This window comes from Cottoperca gobio, chromosome 21 (genome assembly GCF_900634415.1).
Source record: "Cottoperca gobio chromosome 21, fCotGob3.1, whole genome shotgun sequence".
In the NCBI taxonomy this organism is placed as follows: Eukaryota; Metazoa; Chordata; class Actinopteri; order Perciformes; family Bovichtidae; genus Cottoperca; species Cottoperca gobio.
Window position 1 is genome coordinate 14819607 of NC_041375.1, and position 19993 is coordinate 14839599.

General features: G+C 39.8%; 2 protein-coding genes across 2 annotated transcripts in view; one reads left to right on the forward strand and one right to left on the reverse strand.

The window, feature by feature from the left end:
* Window positions 1–13410, forward strand: part of igf2bp2a (insulin-like growth factor 2 mRNA binding protein 2a) — a 47764-nt gene extending 34354 nt beyond the window's left edge. Inside the window, exons 8-16 of the mRNA XM_029458766.1 lie at window positions 830–952; window positions 3390–3525; window positions 5348–5485; window positions 6017–6085; window positions 6797–6919; window positions 7426–7500; window positions 7655–7786; window positions 7951–8064; window positions 8716–13410. Of these exons, the coding sequence (XP_029314626.1) occupies window positions 830–952; window positions 3390–3525; window positions 5348–5485; window positions 6017–6085; window positions 6797–6919; window positions 7426–7500; window positions 7655–7786; window positions 7951–8064; window positions 8716–8814 (1009 nt within the window). The 3' untranslated portion in view covers window positions 8815–13410. The remainder of the gene's footprint in view (window positions 1–829; window positions 953–3389; window positions 3526–5347; window positions 5486–6016; window positions 6086–6796; window positions 6920–7425; window positions 7501–7654; window positions 7787–7950; window positions 8065–8715) is intronic.
* Window positions 13411–13802: 392 nt separating this feature from the next.
* On the reverse strand, window positions 13803–18509 carry tmem41aa (transmembrane protein 41aa). Its single transcript, XM_029458767.1, is given in 6 exon segments — window positions 13803–14654; window positions 15664–15802; window positions 16789–16950; window positions 17556–17706; window positions 18342–18388; window positions 18390–18509. Coding segments are annotated over 6 exon segments (840 nt in total). The 3' UTR covers window positions 13803–14433.
* Between the last annotated feature and the right edge of the window lie 1484 nt (window positions 18510–19993).

Here is a 19993-nt window from a genome sequence, read left to right on the forward strand (position 1 = left end):
TTATCCCAATTAATTATTAATTATTATCATTTCACAATCAAGTCTTTCCTCCTCTCCAAGACTTTTGAGACACGATTAGAGACTTTAACATCAAAATTAAACAACCAACCAATCGTTGCTCATCTGTGCTCCAGAATACTTCAGGGTTTTGCGGAGCCAACTTCATAGAATATTAGCTCAAATAAATCATCAATTTGCACAAAAGAAATAGATCTCACTTTCCATTTCACCAAAAGAACACAGCTTACACAATCTCCAGTTTTCCTCCTGAATAACAAGAGGAAGAATACTGGTTCTGAACTGTGACACTAAAGATGAACCTCTAGGAAAACCAATATGTACCTTTTGTTTGATGTTTCACATGTGTGCCTCATTTTGGATTTGAAAAGCAACATTATTACTAGGAACGTTATTCTTAGTATGTGTTAAATTGCATCCTTGCTTGTAGAGACATTTTAAACTTCTGCATTAATTGAGCTGCTGCGCACTGACTATAAGAGTTGATGCGAGTTAATTAGAATCAATTATTTGGAAGTGTACCACTATTTATTCTATAATTACTGCCCAATGACTTTGTTCTTTCCAGCAAACATCCTGCATTAAATGTATTAATCTAGGTATTTCTTTCTCTTCTTATTAAAAAACGGACGGCAGGTGTGAAAACTTTCTGCGGACTTAATTGGGAGCTTGTTCCACTATTTTGGAGCCAGGACAGCAAACAGGCCGAGGGGCGGTGTAGTGTGGGAACCACATCAGTGACACTCAGCGAAACTTATCTTCTTATATCTCGCCCTAACCTGCGTGTGTATATTTGTGTTTGTGTGTGTAGGACAGAGGACATCCCTCTGAAGATCCTCGCCCACAACAGCCTCGTGGGCCGGCTGATTGGGAAGGAGGGCCGCAACCTGAAGAAGATCGAGGAGGACACAGGAACCAAGATAACCATCTCCTCGTAAGTCGCCTCCCCTCTTTCTCTTTCATACACGCCCTCGGCACTCTGCGGCTACACTACTAGCTGTGCAAGCTCCTTTAGGAAAACACACACACACATACAAACATTGGAGAATTTTAGCAATGTGACGTCAGCGCTTTTGTGATTGTGGCATTGTGGACCAGCAGCCATTTGGACTATTATCAATTAAACCAAAGTGCAAATAACAGGCAGTGATTTCAAATTCTTAGCTCCATACTTTTCTACAAGGGTGCTCATTATTCTCTCAACAATGTGGTTTCACTTAACTGAGTTGTTAGAGAACAAACGTGAAGCTTATAGCTCCTTTACTCCAGAACATGATATTAGAGGTGGTGATTACACCCCATTAAACAGGCCGTGCTCGCCAACCTTTGTTCATTTAGGGCTAATGAATTGCTGTGTCTCTGTGAGCTGTGAGGACGTAATGAGCCTTGAGAAAAAGACAACGATGAGGAGAGAAACGAAGAGAGAGAGACAAGGTCCTTTTCAAAAGAGGCAAATGGTACATAATTGGAAATCCTTTCAGTGTCCTCCAGGTCCACCAACACCGAGGAGTAAAGAGATTTATTCTGCTCCAAAGTCCCGAAGTTCTTATGGTTTGTACAACTTCAAGCGAGCGATCACTTGTTTGATTCATGTAATCATAGATCGAGTCCTTAAGTTTCGCTGTGGTCAGCTTACCTTCGTTATAAGCGTCTTGTAAAGGTGAAAAAGTTGTTATGATGTTACCAGATTCAAGTCAGCATCATAGTTGCAAAATCAGTGCTTTGCAAAAAGGTGAGAACAACGTTCAGGGCAAATGAGTGTTTCAGTAAAACTACTTTCGACCTAAATGAGGTTAACTGTGGTTTAATTTCAGACAGATTGAGTCAAGATTTGGCACAGAATGATAAAATCAAGCTAAATATTCTCAAATGATCTGTACACACATGTGTGTCTGTGCTGATATTCCCATCTTGACCTTGAGAGAGACAAATAAGGGGCACTCACAGGTAAACATAAAGATGAGTTTACTCGTCTTGCGGAGTACTCAGGCTATTAAGAAGGTTGTATAATATCTTCTGTGTCTCTGGTGGAGCTTTGTGAAGTATGAAAACATAATTAACAACCCTGAGTGTCTCAACAGATTCATTTTAGTTTGGATAAGGAGACTATAAATTCATAATGAAAAAAGTCTGCATTGCTTACTGGGGGCGTACAAAAGACGTGGATATTTCCCAAGCAGGAAGGATTTAATGCTGCGTTCATGTCTTATCAGAGTTATGGTAATTACAAGTTTCCGTCTTGTAAATTGTGTTCACATCAACATCCAAGTCGTTAATTTGTCGTTGATTTTTCTGAATGCTATGATGATGATGTGATGTGAATGAGGCATATTGAAACCCTTTTGAGTTGCATTATGGGAAGTGTAGGACCAACGTTCTTGGAGCATAATCCACACAGGAATTTAAAATCAGATTATTTTGGTTTCTGCTGCTTCAGTTTTCATCATTATTTTATTTTCATTTTTGAATCTTCTGTGTCTTTTTTATAGATAATAATTGTATAGACATGCAGCACTAAATGAGTTGTTAGTTTAGCAAGAAATGTTGTCAGTTTTTAATGGTGATGCTTCAACTACCCTTAGAAATAGAGGAAGCGATTCTAATCCAATACACTTTGTGTCATATTCAGCAAATATCTCCTCATGTGCACAGGGTATATACTGTATAAAAAGTGGACATAGTCATGGTGACTACACCCATTGTCTTGTGGACTATAGTTTTAAATGGTAAATGTCAGGACTGCATTTATATAGCGCTTTTCCAATCTTTTGCGATCACTCAAAGCGCTTTACAACACCTGTCAGTCAGAGGCTACCATACAAGGTGCCACTTCATTTTACAATGAACTGAAAACATAATGTGAAAGGGTTCAGGTTGTAAAATGAAAACAACCTGTCAATCACAAGGTAGCCACGCCCTAAAGCATGCGCTGCTTTATCATCAATCATAATCTAAATGGGACCATGAATTATAAAATGAACCTCATGTATAGAAGAACACTTGAAAATAGCGATTGAGACAATAAACTCATTAGGAAAATATTTACTGAGGTAATAAATTAAGTGAGAAGTTGGGCCATTTTCTCATAGACCTGTATACAACCGGACCTTTTTTTGCAACCAGTGGAGTCGCCCCTGCTGACCATTAGACCATTTTGGATGTATTTGTTTGGGTGTTAAGTTCAAATATCAACAATCTTTCTTCAGAATCGCAGACTCCATCTTTAAGTTAGGTAAACACAAAGACAGGAAATGCAATTGAAATCAGCTCAGTCATATCCTCCTTCTGAAAAATAGTGATCAGAATGTGAGTGTTTCTGTTGTCTGTATTTGCATATACTTATTTATGTGTGTGTGTGATTTCCCTCGCAGGTTACACGAGTTAACCATTTACAACCCTGAGAGGACCGTCACGGTGAAGGGCACCTTGGAGGATTGTTGTAAAGCAGAGGGGGAGATCATGAAGAAACTGAGGGAAGCCTACGAGAATGACATTGCTGCTATAAACGTAAGCTAAGCTTAAAGGTTACCATCTGCAGGCCTCTTGAACGTTCAGGGTGTGTGTGTGTGTGTGTGAGTGTGTGTGTGTTGTTATGATGTCAGGTTGACTCACATAGACTGACAAGTGAACAACGGTGAGGGAGGGATGATATACAGCAGGATCGCCTCCCCATTCAGTACATGTTACCACCAGCATTAGTAATACCCTTTGTTGTGTGCTTGGTAAATGGATAACTGTAAACAATCGCTGAATAGCTCATCAGTGAGTGTTTGAGCACAGCATCTCTGCAAACATGTGTGTGGGTGTCTGTGTGTGTGTGTGTGTGTGTGTGTGTGTGTGTGTGTGTGTGTGTGTGTGTGTGTGTGTGTGTGTGTGTGTGTGTGTGTGTGTGTGTGTGTGTGTGCGTGCGTGCGTGCGTGCGTGCGCCTGTTCCATGAAGCCTCTGACTCACGCTCACTTCCCCGCTGTGTGTGTCTGTGTTCCTGCTGTAACACACTGCGTTTCCCAGCATCCATCTGTTATCTGTAGGCTGCTCTCTCACCCAGCTCCTCTTTCACACTGCCTGAATGACATCACCTGTGCTGCAGCCGGCCAGAGAGGTCGACCTCAGAAGAAGAGAGATAGTGATGATGATATCACACTCCCTATAATACAGAGATGAATGCTGTTAAAGTGTATTCACTGTGGTGATGCTCTCTATGACGAGCAGCAGTTACTCGGAATGAATATCCCGGTATCTTTGCTGTTATCACATGAGCTGCCAATGTTCTCCTTCATTTTGAACAGGCCAAATATTGGCTAAGAAATAATCATCAAGAAGTACCACACGGCATGCGGTTAAATTGTACTGGTGAGAGAAGTTTGGCAGCTGTCGGGCTAAACGCCGACTCTACAGTAAGCGGTGAGGGCCATCTAGCGTGACACTGTGGATATTACACAAAGCTTTCTGGGAATAAGGAAGTGAAAGCAGGCCACGTGTCTCTTCACGGACATGAAACTAGAATAGCTGACTTGACTTTGAAGGAGAAATGTTTTTGTCGTGGCAATAAGAAAACAGCTTACAGCCCTGTTTTGAGGGTCTTTAAATGGTGAATTTTATATCTTAAGAAATAGGAGAAATGTTTCCACCCATAAAGGAACGCTTAATCCTTCCTTTTATCTGAAACTATAACATCAAATTTGAAGATGCATGGTTTTCACAAAATGCACAAATAAAATGAACTCTTTTTTCCCAGGTTGACATCTTGCTTGTTTTGTCCGAATGACTATCAAAACCAAAATATATTAAATTTAGTATCACAGAAAAAAATACTCATATTTGAGAAATGTTTAGTATTTTTGCTTGATTTAAAGATTGCTCGATTATGGCTAGACATTTAAGGCTGATTGTCTTAGGACATAATTAACTTTCTTACCTTAAAGGTGGTGTCGAGAAACACATCAAAAACTAAATATATTCATTCCTGTGATCCCAGACACAGTAAGATTGACCTCAGAAGAACCTTTTCTTTGTAATTTAAAACAATTTAGGAAAGTATTGATGTTTATCTACCATTAAAACACAAATTAAACTTGTTTTTAACTTGTTTAAAAGAAGTCAGTGCTTAATGGAGTCAGATTTCTTTTGATTTACTGTAAACTGTATTAGTAAGTGTCCTCTTGCAGCAGGAAACAACAACTTTTGATTGCCTGGGGATGAAATAATCCAAGTCGAAACCTATTTAATCGGATCTGAAAAAAAAGAAATGATAAGCCCTAATTAAATACTAATACATCATTTTCTTTCTTGTAGTTTTCTACTAAAATCTGCCTCTCTTCTTCTCCACAGCAACAGGCCAACCTGATCCCAGGCTTGAACCTAAACGCTCTGGGCATCTTCTCCTCTGGTCTGCCGGTGCTGCCCCCTGCTGCTGGACCACGTGGCGCAATGCCCCCTGTAGGTCCAGCAGGATACAACCCATTCTTTGTGAGTGTGCTCTTTTTAAACTCACACAACCATAAAAGGTGGTGAAAAAAGATATTTTAAATGCTTCTTTTAGAATGACTTTTCCGCTGTTTGTTTTCCCCGCCTTGCACAGCAATGCGCAGCTCCTGCAGGGATTAGTTTCGACTTGATAAAGCAATTTGTTTCTAACACGTGGTAAACCAGCTTCCCCCTGAAGGGCTTTTTGAAGAAACAACATAGTGTTGACTCAGGTCTTCCTGAATGATATTGTACACAATTTGAAACAACCAGAATTCCCCCTTCTTCTCCTGAGATGAGTCAGTTGGTCTGTAAAACAAAGTCTCCACTCCTGGCGAGGTCGAGCCAAAGTGGTGTGAGACATTGTGTGAGAATGTACGTGCGTGCTTCGTAGTCAAGAGAGTTAGTCTGATTCATCGTGACTTTATGCCCCTGAAATTCCCCCTAAAAAGAGCTTGAGTTGAGTATGTGCATGTGTCTGTAAATGTGTGTTTGTGTGCCATCTGATCGGTCTGTTTATCGCTTCACTTTCAGAGTCACTCTTCACATCTCAGTGGCCTTTACAGGGTTCCTCCAGGAAGTGCCATCTCCCACCAGCACTCAGTATGTTCCACTACAGTCAATGTTGCCTTGGTGATCAGAGACTTGAGCACTAATTTCTTGTTTTCTTGTGAAGCTACATTCATATTTTAAAAGTTGAGGGTATTTTATTTTTTCACATAATACGCCGTTCTGAGGAAAGTCTCTCTTTTCAAGTGACTTATGGTACACATGAGAGGGACTGCCACAGTATACAGAAAAAGAGGAAGATTTAAGACCAAATGGGCAGGAAGACATAAATGAGAGACCATGACAACTTCTCAGTCGGCGTCTATGTTGAACAGTGAGTCTGGCAATCCTGCATACCATCACCCAGTCACCAGAACACCACAAATATCTCTGGAAGGGGACTTTTCAGCGCAGAGTTGTGCTGTGGCTCATAAAACATTTACTTCATAAACCTTGAGTACATGAGCGACCATGAAAAAACAAAAAAATAAGAAAAACAAAAACATAGGGCAACCTAATAGGAAATATTCCGTCCAGACCCAGCCAGAGCGGGATGTTTACCCAAAGAGAAAACCCTCGAAGAGAGGTCAATTTAGCTTTCTTTGCATGTGGTGTCGTCGTATTTGGCTGCTCTTCAAGTATCTGACAAGTTAAATCAAAATGTTTGTAACTGTTTAAAACCATTTTTAAATGTTTTTCTCTGCCACAATCAGCAGTAGAGTTGAGTAAAAGTGAAGGAATTTTTCTGTGTGGTCTTTCTTCCAGCAACAGGCTCCAGAACAGGAGGTTGTCTACCTCTTTATTCCAACTCAGGCAGTCGGGGCCCTGATCGGCAAGAAGGGCCAGCACATCAAACAACTCGCCCACTTCGCTGGAGCTTCCCTCAAGGTGGGTTTGTCAACGTCGATAGAGCGCTGACTTTCATTCACAGGGTGGTAAAGAGGTTGTCAAACCAACTCTGATCAACGTGTATCGCATTCTTTGAAGCTTCACATCGGGTGTTAAAGTTGAAAGTTAACAAGTTGGCAGTCGTTGCCGGCAGCTTGTCATGGACCACAGCTGAGGATGTTAGTTAAAAAAAAAGTCAAAAAAGGAGCTGAGCAATTAAAAAATCCCATCAGAGCCCGCCTTGAGAGGTGGGACAGCTGCTCAATGAATTCTCATAGTGTATTCTAAAGCTAATCATTTGTATGAATTTGCAGACTTCCTTATTGATTCAGTGGTTACATGATTTGAGAGACAGAGAGCAAGATCACCAGATTTCTGGCACATTTTCTTCTTGTCTTTCTCTCTATAACCCGTGTGTGTGTGTGTGTGTGTGTGTGTGTGTGTGTGTGTGTGTGTGTGTGTGTGTGTGTGTGTGTGTGTGTGTGTGTTGTGTGTGTGTGTTTCAGATTGCTCCAGCTGAGCACCCAGATAGTAAAGACAGGATGCTTACCGTTACCGGAAACGCAGAGGCTCAGTTTAAGGTAACCACATGTTTGATGCTGAAATGCAACCATTTTGAGAACAACATTTCTACTAATTGTTTAATTTGCCCTGTATTATATTAAACATCAGTGGGTCACTGTGTGTCCCCATTTCCCAGTCTTTCCTTGCCTCATTCCCTCCTCTGTATTCCAGGCCCAAGGTCGGATATTTGGGAAGCTGAAAGAGGAGAACTTCTTCTCCGCGAAGGAGGAGGTCAAACTGGAGACACACATCAAGGTTCCCTCAAGTGCAGCTGGCAGGGTCATCGGTAAAGGCGGAAAGACTGTGAGTTGATGCTTGAACTGCCCGAATTATGTTCAATGATGGAGACAAAAACCATTGCGTTACTTTAACATACTGTATATGAAACAGCATCTGGTTTACCTCAGTTAGTAATGTCTTATGTGTTTTGTAAGCAAGATAATAATTCTCTTCGTTTTTTTCTTCAGGTAAACGAACTTCAGAACCTTACGAGTGCTGAGGTCATCGTACCGCGGGACCAAACTCCGGACGAGAACGACGAGGTCTTTGTGAAAATCAGCGGGCATTTCTTTGCCAGCCAGGTACACAGAACAAAGTTTAAGACCCCGCAAACTAACGCAGGTGGTGTCAGTCTTTTGGGATGATTAGTTTGCTGATGTCGTGAACAAAAAGACTGGCTGCACTTGGGGAGACACTACATTTTAACTAATAGATATCACCATGACACTTCCCCAGTTGATTAGGTTTAAATATGCAAATGAGACATTATCTAATGCTAACCTTTGGTACATTTTGGTGGAAATCTACAGTATGCATCTAAAGTATGCACAATCTGTACCCGCCCACATAGTTTCCACCTGATAAGAGGGTTAATCACTAAAACTAAAACTAAACCATAACTAACTTTGTGTAACTATGCAAGCAAACTCCATCCAATGACAAAGATTGTGTAATATGGCTGAAAGTGCTCGAAAAAGTGTAACTTTTTATTGTTTTTTATTAGTTTTACACCATTCAAGTATATATTAATACTATTGACAGACAGATAATTGCAGGAAAAAACAACACAGTCCAACCAACCCCTCATGATGCTTTGCAATTTATAGAAATGGGACAGTTATCTCCATCTCTTGAACTAAATCGATTTACATATAGCATTTAATTAAGTCACTTTTTTGTTTTGGTCCATTATTACACCTCATCAACACCTGTGTGCGCTGTCTTTCCAACAGACTGCACAGAGGAAGATCCGGGAGATCATTCAACAGGTCAAACAGCAGGAACAGAAGCACCAACAGGGCACCGGCATGTCACCGCACCACTCCAAGTGACCAGCGGGGTGGCTCCAGCAGGTGCCAGCCAATGAATGTAGCCCTCCCAAACGAACAGAGACCTACCCAGACAAAGGCCAAGGCCGAGGAGGACATGCAGGGCAGACCAGCAGCACCGGGATCAAAACCAAAGAACTTCACTAGGGGGGAAACAAGTAAGAGCCAAAGGCTGAGGGGCATTGTGTGCACTGCCAGCCCTGTGAGAGCAGATAGAGTGGGAGAAACCGTACTGATATTATATAATAAAAAAGACCAAAAAAAATCTATAAGAAAGTTGGAAATGGCAGAGAATTTGTGAACTGTTGTCTTCACAGTTAAAAAAGTAAACAGGAAATAGTATGTCGCCCTGCATAACGTTATCTCTTTAGTTGGACTAACATAGGCCTAACAAACTGATAAAACAACTGTATTCATACGAACGTTTACGAGGCATTGTGATTGATATTTTGCGTTAGAAGGAGGACGAGTGACAATAGACTCTCACAAGAGTTTGAGATATTCAAATTGAAAGATTAAATATCCTTAGCAGTATTAACACAGAGTAGAAAAGTATGTTGATACACACTGAGAGTACGTACTGTTGTTTCTCTATCAAAATGACAGTACAACTTGTGGTGGAGTTTTTAATATTTTTGCTTGTTCCAGAGATTGATTGGGCTCTGATAGCCACAAAAAGCAATTCCCCTTGTTAGTTCACATTATAAGCCACTGAAATCAAAAAGAAAAACCCCTATAAGTAAATATGGTGAATGGGTCTTTGTAAGAAGCCTGTGTGTGTGCCAACACAAAAGATAACGTCCCTTTGAAATGTCTCTCAGCATTCATATCTGATGCTACAATTCTTTTTAAAATTTTCTTTCTTTCTTTTCTGCTAATTTCTGCTTCACTTTCTCATCACTCTCTCTCATCTGGCATGTGTTTTTCTTAATAGGATACAAATATTTGTTGTCAAAAAACACTTCCCCGTAGCCTTTTGATAACATTAAACTGACTGCCACTTTCACTCAACAGAGGTTAAAAGCAACAGAGGGATTTTTTTTTTTTAACCAGTAAACTGGTATCACTCTCCCATGCTGTACAGTAGAATATATAAACATTCATGCTTGTTGTCTTGATATTTAAAAGAAATCAAAATTATGGCATTCTCCTCGACGATCAGAGCAAAAAAAAAAATGGACGTCTGGTGCACCTTTGCTTGGTAACGGACGACCAGTCATTTGAATGTGCACCGCCACACGCACGGCCTTATTAAGGACGTTACGAGGACATAAATTGTGAACTGAGGGCCCAGAAGGCGGACGTGGGTTTGAGGGAGGGTGCAGACTTGTGGTGTGTGAAGTGGCAGTGAGGAAAAGGTTTTGGGTTAGAGGGCGGGGGATGGATGGGGAGGCACTGTTTGACCTGTGGTACACACACAAGCGTGGCCGCAGCCGCGTTTGGCTTTAAGCCTCTCTTGTCAGGAAGCTTTCTAAAACGGCATGACAGCTGTGAATGTACGATATGCAGCCTTTTTAGAAATATCACCCCTGCCGTGTCCAGCAGGCCGGGCCACAGGCACAGACACACAGATTGTCATTCTCACCCTTGCTCTTTTCTTTTAACTTTTCTTTTTTGTTTGCTTTATTTTGGCGAACTGGCCGACCGCTCTTCGAGTGCGCTGGACACGCAGGTCCTCCTGGTGTCCCTTTGTGATTTACTTTGGAGACAATGGAAGCTTGTTGCCTTATTGTGTCACCTTTTAGACATCACCCATCAGCTTCATCTTCCAGACGCAAGGTTATCGCCAATACGCACAGCTTCCTCCTTGTGTGTGCGTGTGTGTGCGTGCGCATGTGTGTGTATATATATATAAAAAGAGAGAGTAATATTTATGAATCTATTTTTTTTCCTATTTTGTGATGAGAGCTATTGATAAGAAACAAAAAAGAAAACAAAGTCCTTTTCTTTTTTTCCTCAGTGGGACACTGCCATATTATTTTGAAGGGAAGTGTTTATTTTCTTGAAAACTAGACTATGAATAATAATATAAATAAAAAACCTGAAAAAATAGGAGAACAGTTATGTGAACCATCGTTAACTTTGGTCAGGATGTGAACAGTGCGCATGTCAGTATTGTGATCTACCTCAGGCTTCAGGGTACCTCAGTCCAATCTTTCATTTCCCCTTTTTTCACATTTTGTATGCCTTGATCATTTTGAGCGTTTTTAATTTTCTTTTTTAATGAAAAAAAGAACAAGACAAAATATCTACAGTAATCTCTAAGCTCTTCAGGTCCAGTCAACTAGTGAAACTTTGTAAACCGTAGTCAACTCTGTTGGACTGTCTTTGCCTGGACGCCATACAACCTTCTTAATGATACATGTCAAAAGGATTTCCAAGTACATTTTTGTTAGAAAGGAATGAAGAGCAGGATCTAAGGGGTACACACCTGCCCGAAGTGGTTCTGAATGTGGATGTTGTGTACTGATTTCACCATCAAAGACAGAAAGAAAAAGATACAAATGAGTTGATAAAAACAGAAAGTAACCAACTGTACCTCCAGGTTTTTTTTAGACTTTTAAAAAAAAACAATGAAGTTTATTCACTTGTGAAAAAAAAAAGATTTTTTTAACAACCCAATTCAATCTTACCAGCTCTATTTGATAACAGCATACTCTGGGGTTGGTTTGAAGAAAACACAAAGCTGCAAAAATACACTGACGGGACACATGGTGTAAAAACCCTCTAGTCTTCTGTGTAGAATGTAGAACAACTCTAGTCGTTGAAATGTCACTGTGTACGACAAGATAACTGTATATCTGTAAACATGTACAATAGAGTCACACATAAATGCGTCGTTTTCTGTCTCTCTATAACACTTATCAGTCTGCACCTGCGTTGTGAGAGATGGTGGGAGACGTTTAGAGCGTCACAGCTTCCCTCAAAACTGACCTCTAAATGGTTTTCTCATCAATCTACCAAGTGTTTTGTTGTGCTGTACATTTCAGAATTACCTCTCAGAATCCAAGGCTGACTTTAGTTACTAAAACCGATGTAGGGCAAAAATAATTAAATAAATGAATGATATAGTGAAAGTTAGTGTTTGTCTTTGGACTTCTTGTAATTGTTGAGAGGTGATTTTGACTTTTTTTCAAGGGCAGACTTTTATCATCAGATGATCTGGATCATTTTTGTCCCAGCGAACACAGATAGCAGTCCTAAAATAAAACATAAAAGGTCTATTAAAGTCACACAATGCCTGAGGCTGTTTCATTGAACCTCCCCACAGCCGGTACAGTACCTCATACCGATGATGATAGCTCACCAGACCTGATTCAAATACCCTGATCGTACCCACACGAATGCAGTACGCTGCTTCTACTCCAACGCGTGACTCCTGTGGTGGTCTGCTGCACTGTAGTAGGGCATGTCGTGCAGAACACAGCTCTTTGCAGTAGCACTGGAGATCGTGGTTGCTTTGACTTGTCAGGAGTAGCTTTTTAGAGCAGTATTGAAGTTGAGGTTATTTTCTTGCATTGCAGAGGACTCTTCAGATCTCTCTTGCTTGTGTTTTTGGCTCTTTACAAAGTAAGTGCAGGTTTCCCTCCAGCTGGTTTGGTTTCACTGTGGTGTTGTCAGCACCACGTTCTGGTTGTTGAGACCTCTGTAGGCCGACCGCAATCTGAGGCGAAACTTGTCAAGATTTCTTTTGTTTTCTTTTTAATTTCCAAGGATTGGTGTTTCTAGGTTTTTGCGGGGTGTTGCTAGATATTAATACTCAGTACCAGAAAACCACACATACACACTTCACTGAGGGTATACTGTGTTGTTAGTCATATCACATGGTGGTTGGATAGTTTAGGCTTTATTTTTCCTGTTGATCTGGTTTTTCTCGTCATTTACACTGATTTAATAATCCAGTCCAGAGCAGTAGCTGGGATTCTTTGCTTTAATAGTCATTCCTGTTAGATCACTACCAATAATACTAGATGAAAAATATCCTAAGTAGAATTTTTAACAGATTTAGGAACCATAAATAAATCTGTGACATGCTAAGAAAGAGTATCCAAGTCTGATAAAAAAAAAGAAAAAGAAAAAAAAAGCGGATCAAATATTGTTCTACCTTTGCGACTGAACAGAAAAATAGGGCATTCAACAACCATCCAAAAATAATAGATTAGCTGAGGAAGTATTTAGTAAAGCTTGGTTGGATGTAAGCAGAACCACAGCAGTGTTTTTGTCCTGTCTTGTTGTTAAATGAGAAAACACAAAGCATTGCATGAGACTGTTGTAGGCGATCTAGTATGTACACTTTATATAGCACTAGTGGTGGTTTTACATGGATCCATTTCTTAACTGCATTTCACCATTTGGGAGATTCCTTTTGTTTCCTCAGTAGTTCTCAACCCTCAAGTCCTATGTTTCCCATGGCCCAAAAGGTCCCAAACACCTCAAGTAATCTGTGACTGTGCGCTGGACAGACATATGATCCATTTTTAATCCATCTCGTGGATCCATGCCTTTCTGGTAACAGCCATGCTGTTGTTTTGAGTTGTGAGTGAACTGTATTGCTGAGCAACCTGGATCTGAGCAATAAAGAATATTTGAAAAAAGAAATGCTGTTTTTCACATTTACTGTCGTTTTATTTTTTCACCTCTGAACTAAAAAAAAGGTGTGACGTTATTTATGATCCAACAGACCGCAAATAAAAATAATTTACATCTTTCAAGAAACAGAAAGCTGACGTAACATTTTGAATCTTAACCCACACCAAGAACGAGTTTTAAAATAACACTTTGTGCAGCGTTGGACCAGCACTGTACAGGGACCGTACAGGCAGTAAAGAGAAACAATATTAAGGTTGATTTAACACTGCCTGAATTAACAGCACCTTCACTTTCAGATATGAATCCAGCTAATTAGATTTAATAACATTTAGTCACAAAGATGATGGAATACAATTGATTACTCAAAAAGACTCTGAGGCCAAATTACACAATTTGAAAAACAGAGTTTAAAAATAGTATTTAATAGCAAATAGTAAGTTTACCTACACGCTGTATTACAATTTATAGTGAAAATGTGATTGTCAAATAAGAAAAATACAATTTCAAGTTGTATAATATGCTGCAAACATCAACATCAACAAATGAAATTATTCACATAAATCAAAAAAACAATCATCTGAACCATCCAGCTACAACAAACATGAGTAGGCTGGCACATTAACTTTTCCACAAGTCCAAGTTGGAGGTAGAAGTTTGAAACGGAGTCTATTACTGCACGACAGGCACTTGAAACACCAACTGTTTACATATCCTTTAAATCCCTCCCTCTCCTTATGATTGCTGTACATTCATACAGGTATATACATACATTGTGCATGCTGTGGCACAGAAATGCCAACATCTGGTTAAACATAAAAACTTGGCTTCAAATTCCACTGTGCCAGTCTTATTTTTCTAAAAGCTCTCCCGTCTGCAGGTGGCTCCAGAAAGGTAAAGCACACCCAGATAAAAGAAACCTTTACACGTGTGTGGGCAAAGTTTTTTTCCGGAAGAGTCACCACTTTTAATACATTCACTCCTGGGGGCAGAGGGCATCAAAGAGTCGGGGAACAAACTCATTCCCAGAACAAATCACTGGACCTTCTTATCTGTGATGAGCCCGTTCTGCGACTGGACATCCAGTTTGAGACGCTTCTGACTGAAGCGGCGGATGAGTGTGCCGGGCAGCAGAGCCATGCAGGCGATGGTCAGCAGCTGCAGTAGCCTCTCCCAGGAGAACAAGTCATCCAGCGACGCCACTTCTGACAGCATGACGCCCGTCTGGACACAGATGAAGTTGTAGGGTAGGAGGCCTACAGGAACAGATCAAGAACAAAACTGTAGTTAGACATTATATGAAACGTTATGTGCCGTGTTGAGAGAACTGCTCAATGAATACTTTAAATCTGAAAGCCTGTAATAACACATTTAGCAATATGCAATTTAAAGCTTTATTAAATGTTACCTCTTGCTTTGAAACTCAAAACTTAAAAAAGGGACAGCTCACCCCAAATTTGAAATCTAGTTTGGGCACTGTGAGCACCACAAGCCGACTGCCCTCTAGTTTCATTATATTTGAGAGAAGGCAGACATCTCTACGGTTGATATCTCCAACATCAAAACAATCTAGATTGACAAATAGTCCTAAAAAGGTAAGACGAACATTTTCTTTGGGATTTGGGGGTAAACTGTCCCTTTAACAAATGTCACAGTCACATGTTGAAACTAAGGATTTGACTGAGGGATGAATATAGGTCATAATAATTGCCATGCAACCTTATATGAGCAACCATTAAGGTGGCCTTTAAGTGTGAGGTTTAGATGAATGTGAAGTCCTTTTTCTTTTATTGCTTATATTATTTATCTGGGGGGAGCCCAAGAATGGAAATGAGTCTGTGTTGTATTGATTTACAGAGTGAGCTAGATAGATAGATACATTATTGATCCCGAGGGACATTTAGTACATGTTGTACAGCAGGGGTGCCCAAAAGGTCGATCACGAGTGTAGTGCGGGTAGATCGCGCACCGTTAAAATAAATAAATAAAAAATATATATTTTTTTTTTTCTCCCCCTAACGGAACCCCACGCCCCCTGATTTTTTTCCGTTTTTTTTCTTGCCTTGCGCGTTCACATTCCCTCCGCATCCCCCCCCCCCCCCCCATGTCGCAGCATTTTTAATACAGGTAGATCACTTGGACCTGGTCATTTTTAAAGTAGCTCGCAAGCCAAAAAGGTGTGGGCACCCCTGTTGTACAGTATGACGAATGTGTGTGTTTCACATCGTTTACTGACAGCTCGTTAGGTGATCCATGTGTTCTTACCGATGAAGACTGAGCTGAAGAAGAAGGTGATGGGGATGTTGACAATTGGGGCAGACATGTTCAGAAACCAGTTGGGAGTCATGGGAAAGAATCTCAGGAAGAGCAGAAAGAAGAACAAACAGTCCTGGTTCGCCTCAACCTGGGAGAAGAGGAGACAGTAAACGAGATGCTAGAATCCATGAAGGGACAGTAGATGCGTGTTTCTTTATGTGATTTCTGTTTTGGGTGTCAATGTTATGTCACATCGCTTTCCGATGCTGTCATTAAAAAAAATCCATTGTGAAATGACAGTAACCACAATAACGTGTTTTCATTTTCACTTTATATACGTCATAATAGTATCAGATCCATTTTGGTGAATAACCCGACAAACCAAAATCTGTTATCACCCGTGGTATAACTTTGCACATTACACATAATAATTACATGTGTTAGAGCTTTCAGGTCAGGAAAATATAACTTAATATTCTCAATGGAAGCATACTGTATACTCATAAGGTGTCATATTTCCTACTTAATCATGAGATGTTAGTACATAACACATAATAATAATAATAATAATAATAATAATAATAATAATAATAATAATAATAATAATAATAATAATAATAATTTTATTTGGAGGCGCCATTCAAGACACCCAATGACACCGTACAAAATACAAGAACATCCTGGGGCAGGTGATCAAACCAAGATGTGGAACAATCCTCCGCACCTCTGGAATCAACTTCTACCAATAGAATAATAATAATAATAATAATAATAATAATAATAATAATAATAATAATAATAATATTTGTGTAGCCTTATCTTTATCTGCAAATGTGCAGAATTTTTTTTTAAATAATATTTTGATTTAGAATTAAAATCTCAACATTAAGATGGAGCTTTGAACTATTTGGTATAGCACTAAAGTAAAGTGATGACATGTAGGCCTCGCAGTGTATTTATATGCACCATGCAGATGTTTTTTCTCTCTACATGTATGTAGAAGATCTACACACCTGGAACAACAGTTAAGACTTAAACTTGGTGCTTTACATGTTATCAAATATATATTTCTACATTTAAAGTTCCAATATTTGTTGCCTTGACTGAGTTGTTTGCAGGGTGTCACATATTTACCTTACTCTGTAGCATGGACACTTTATCAGGGAAGAGGTTAGCGATGTAGCGCTTTCCAAAGGCCTGGGACAGGAGGTAGCACATTGTCGAGCCCACAGTGGTGAGCACAGAGGCAAGCAGCAGGCCTTGATAGGGTCCAAAGATAGCTCCTGCTAAAATGTTCTGCACAATGACAAGAGGAGAGAGCATGGGTCACTAGACATCATCAATATGTGTGTGAAATGATCAGCTCTGACATGCACATCTACTGTATCTCTTCCTGTGAAAGGAGAGAAAGGATCTGTAATCTAACAGTGGTTTTATGTGCACGCAGATGGACGTCAATTTAACCAGCAGTTGTGTGTGTGTGGTTGAAGTCTCTTCTCTGTGCTGCACACTCAGTGGTGAGGATTAAATGAAGAAAAGGATGAAAAAAAACTGTCACAAAAGTCTAATATTGCCGACACACAAAAGGGAAGTCTGACATCCTTTTGTTGTTTGAGCTAGCAGAATATTTTTATCCTCTGCAGTATGTGTTTAAAGAAGAGACCCAACCCAAAGAGTACGCCTCATTTATTTTACACCTACCAGACATTTTTTGCCAAATTTATATCAATGTGTCATATATTCCTACCAAACATGTAAACAAATACTGTGACTAAATCTTACCTACGAAGAACAAATAACTTGCTTTAAATCATATTTAAAACACATCTAACATAAGAAATATCAACGTCCTGGTTATCCAGCATCAGTACAGAGAATATCTAAAACTAGTTTTACCTTACCAGTAATGAGGATCCAGGAATGGCAAAGGACTGCTTGTAGAGATAAGCACTACAGAAGAGTAGCAGGACATATCCGGTGTGCTCGGTCTTGTAAAACTGCAGGAGCTCAGCCAGTTCCCTCAGCTCCTCCAAGTCTGAGGGGAACTTCAACCTGCGAGAACATCCGTACTCAAGTTAGTCACATCATGCACTTCAAGAACAGACAGGGGTTGGGAAATATGGACACGAGATGTAATCGTAAATCAACAATATTTAAATATATACACATATATATATATGATAACAAAGGGCCCGTGAAAGAATTGGGCAATAATTACAGTTCTGTTGCTTTGTTTTGTTTATCATAAGCAAAATAATGATTTGATGGGAACAAGTTTATAAATGCTAATGTGTGAATTTTGGCTGCTGATAAGTCAGGGGACTGAAGTTAACAGGTACTGTAGTCGTTAACAGCTGTACACACGTAAAGACCACAGGTAAAGATAGTATTTACTAATTATAATATTTTTTTATGTTTACATATAAAATTACTGGAACATAAAATGTGACAAATATGAATGTATAGTGTCCCTTTTTGACCTATATTATGTTATTTAAAACATGTCATCGGTATATTATTGTCCAGTTAAGAGTTAGCTCATCAGTATCACTGTTGTGCTGTGTGCCTGTGAGCGAAGATGGGAGCGTTACAGTCAAATGTAAGTATTGTAGATAGAGACTTATATAATAACCTAGATAAGGACTTTATGTTCTCTGGCTACAGCTACTAACGCTAACGTCAGTCACCTGCCGGGTTCCCCGGAGCTGTCAGCGGGCTGCTCGGACTCCACATGTTTCACTCTCGGCGGTTGTATGAGGACGTCGCCGCGGTGCCGCAGGAAGGTACAAGGACAGGGAATACAGGTACAAGCTGGCTGTAACAACAACAGCGATTAGTCCGACAAGTGAGCGCATATTCCTCTTCACTTCGTCAGCCAGGAGACGGCTGCTTCTCTCTTTGTTGTCAGTGAGAAATAATGGCCAACCTCTTCTTCTTCTTCTTCTTCTTCTTCTACGTCTTCTTCTTCTACTTCTTCTTCTTCTTCTTCTTCTACGTCTTCTTCTTCTACTTCTTCTTTAAGGTTTAACGGCAGCGGCATCCTTGGTGTTACTGCCATCTTCCGGAGGCAGTTCACGATCAGCGTGACAGATTTGGTGTTATTATCAGAGACAGGTAAACATATTTGTTATTATCAGGTGACAAATGTCTTTCAAAATGAACAAAAAACAACTGTGCACAAGCCAGGGCGTCTAAAGTTATTTTATTTTAATCCTCAGGGTTGGGTAGTACCGATAGACCAGGGGTGTCAAACTCATTTCAGTTCAGGGGCCACATTACAGCCCACTTTGATCTCCACATTTTCCCTTTTGTTTTAGGGTAAAAAAGTACTTTCTGAAAATGTTCACATTTAATGAACTATCTTTTTACAAAACATTATGAACAACCTGAGATTTCTTAAGAAAAATAAGTGCAATTTCAACAATATTATGCCTTAGTGTGCATTACAACTTACAGATCACAGTGTATCTACAAAGGCACAACACATTTAATCGCAGGTATCTGGAACTGAACAATATAGTATTTTACTTTATGATCAAAAAAACTTGTCAAGATCTAGAAATTATTTTAAATTTACATTCATTTCCTCACCTGTGTTGTAATCCTGACCACCTGAACTGACACACCACAACATACAAACTAAAGTGGGAACTATTAAGGAAGAAGGTTAAGTTATCGCCTGCATTGTAAATGTATAAAATGCATACATAACAAAATACATACAAGTTGTAACAGTGCATTAATTATATTGCACAATGTTCAATGTCTTTAAATGTTTCCACAGTAAGTAATTATTTTCACAGAACTACATTCTTCAGGGTGCAAAAGTGTCTGAGGCAGCATTTTACATTAAGTAGGCTTACTCACTGTTTAATTTGCTCTTGAAACTTGGCATCTTTTAGCGTAAGTGTATCAATATCAGGCGTCAAATCCTGAGTAGCAGCCAATTTCAGGATGTAATTTAAGTGCTTGTGTGTGAACCTTGAGCGGAGCTTTGTTTTATTGATGCTCATTACAGAGAAAAGTTCACAAAGGTAGGTAGACCCAAACATGCACAAAGCTTTTGCAACAAGGTCTGTCGATTTGGGGTACCCTGGCAAGAGATACTGATAAAAGGTGTCCAAGCCAGAAGGCAGATCAGACGCCTTGACTGTGAATGGCACATCTTTTAGACGAGGAAAATGAGCAGGGTTACCACTTGACAGTTGTGTCTCCCACAAAGTCAGCTTCAACTTGAACGTACGTGTGCTGTCATAATACTGTGTGACAATGTTTTTGCAACCCTTTGCAAAGTCATCGAATGTTTGCCGTAGACTGTATATATAAGGTAGTAACGGAT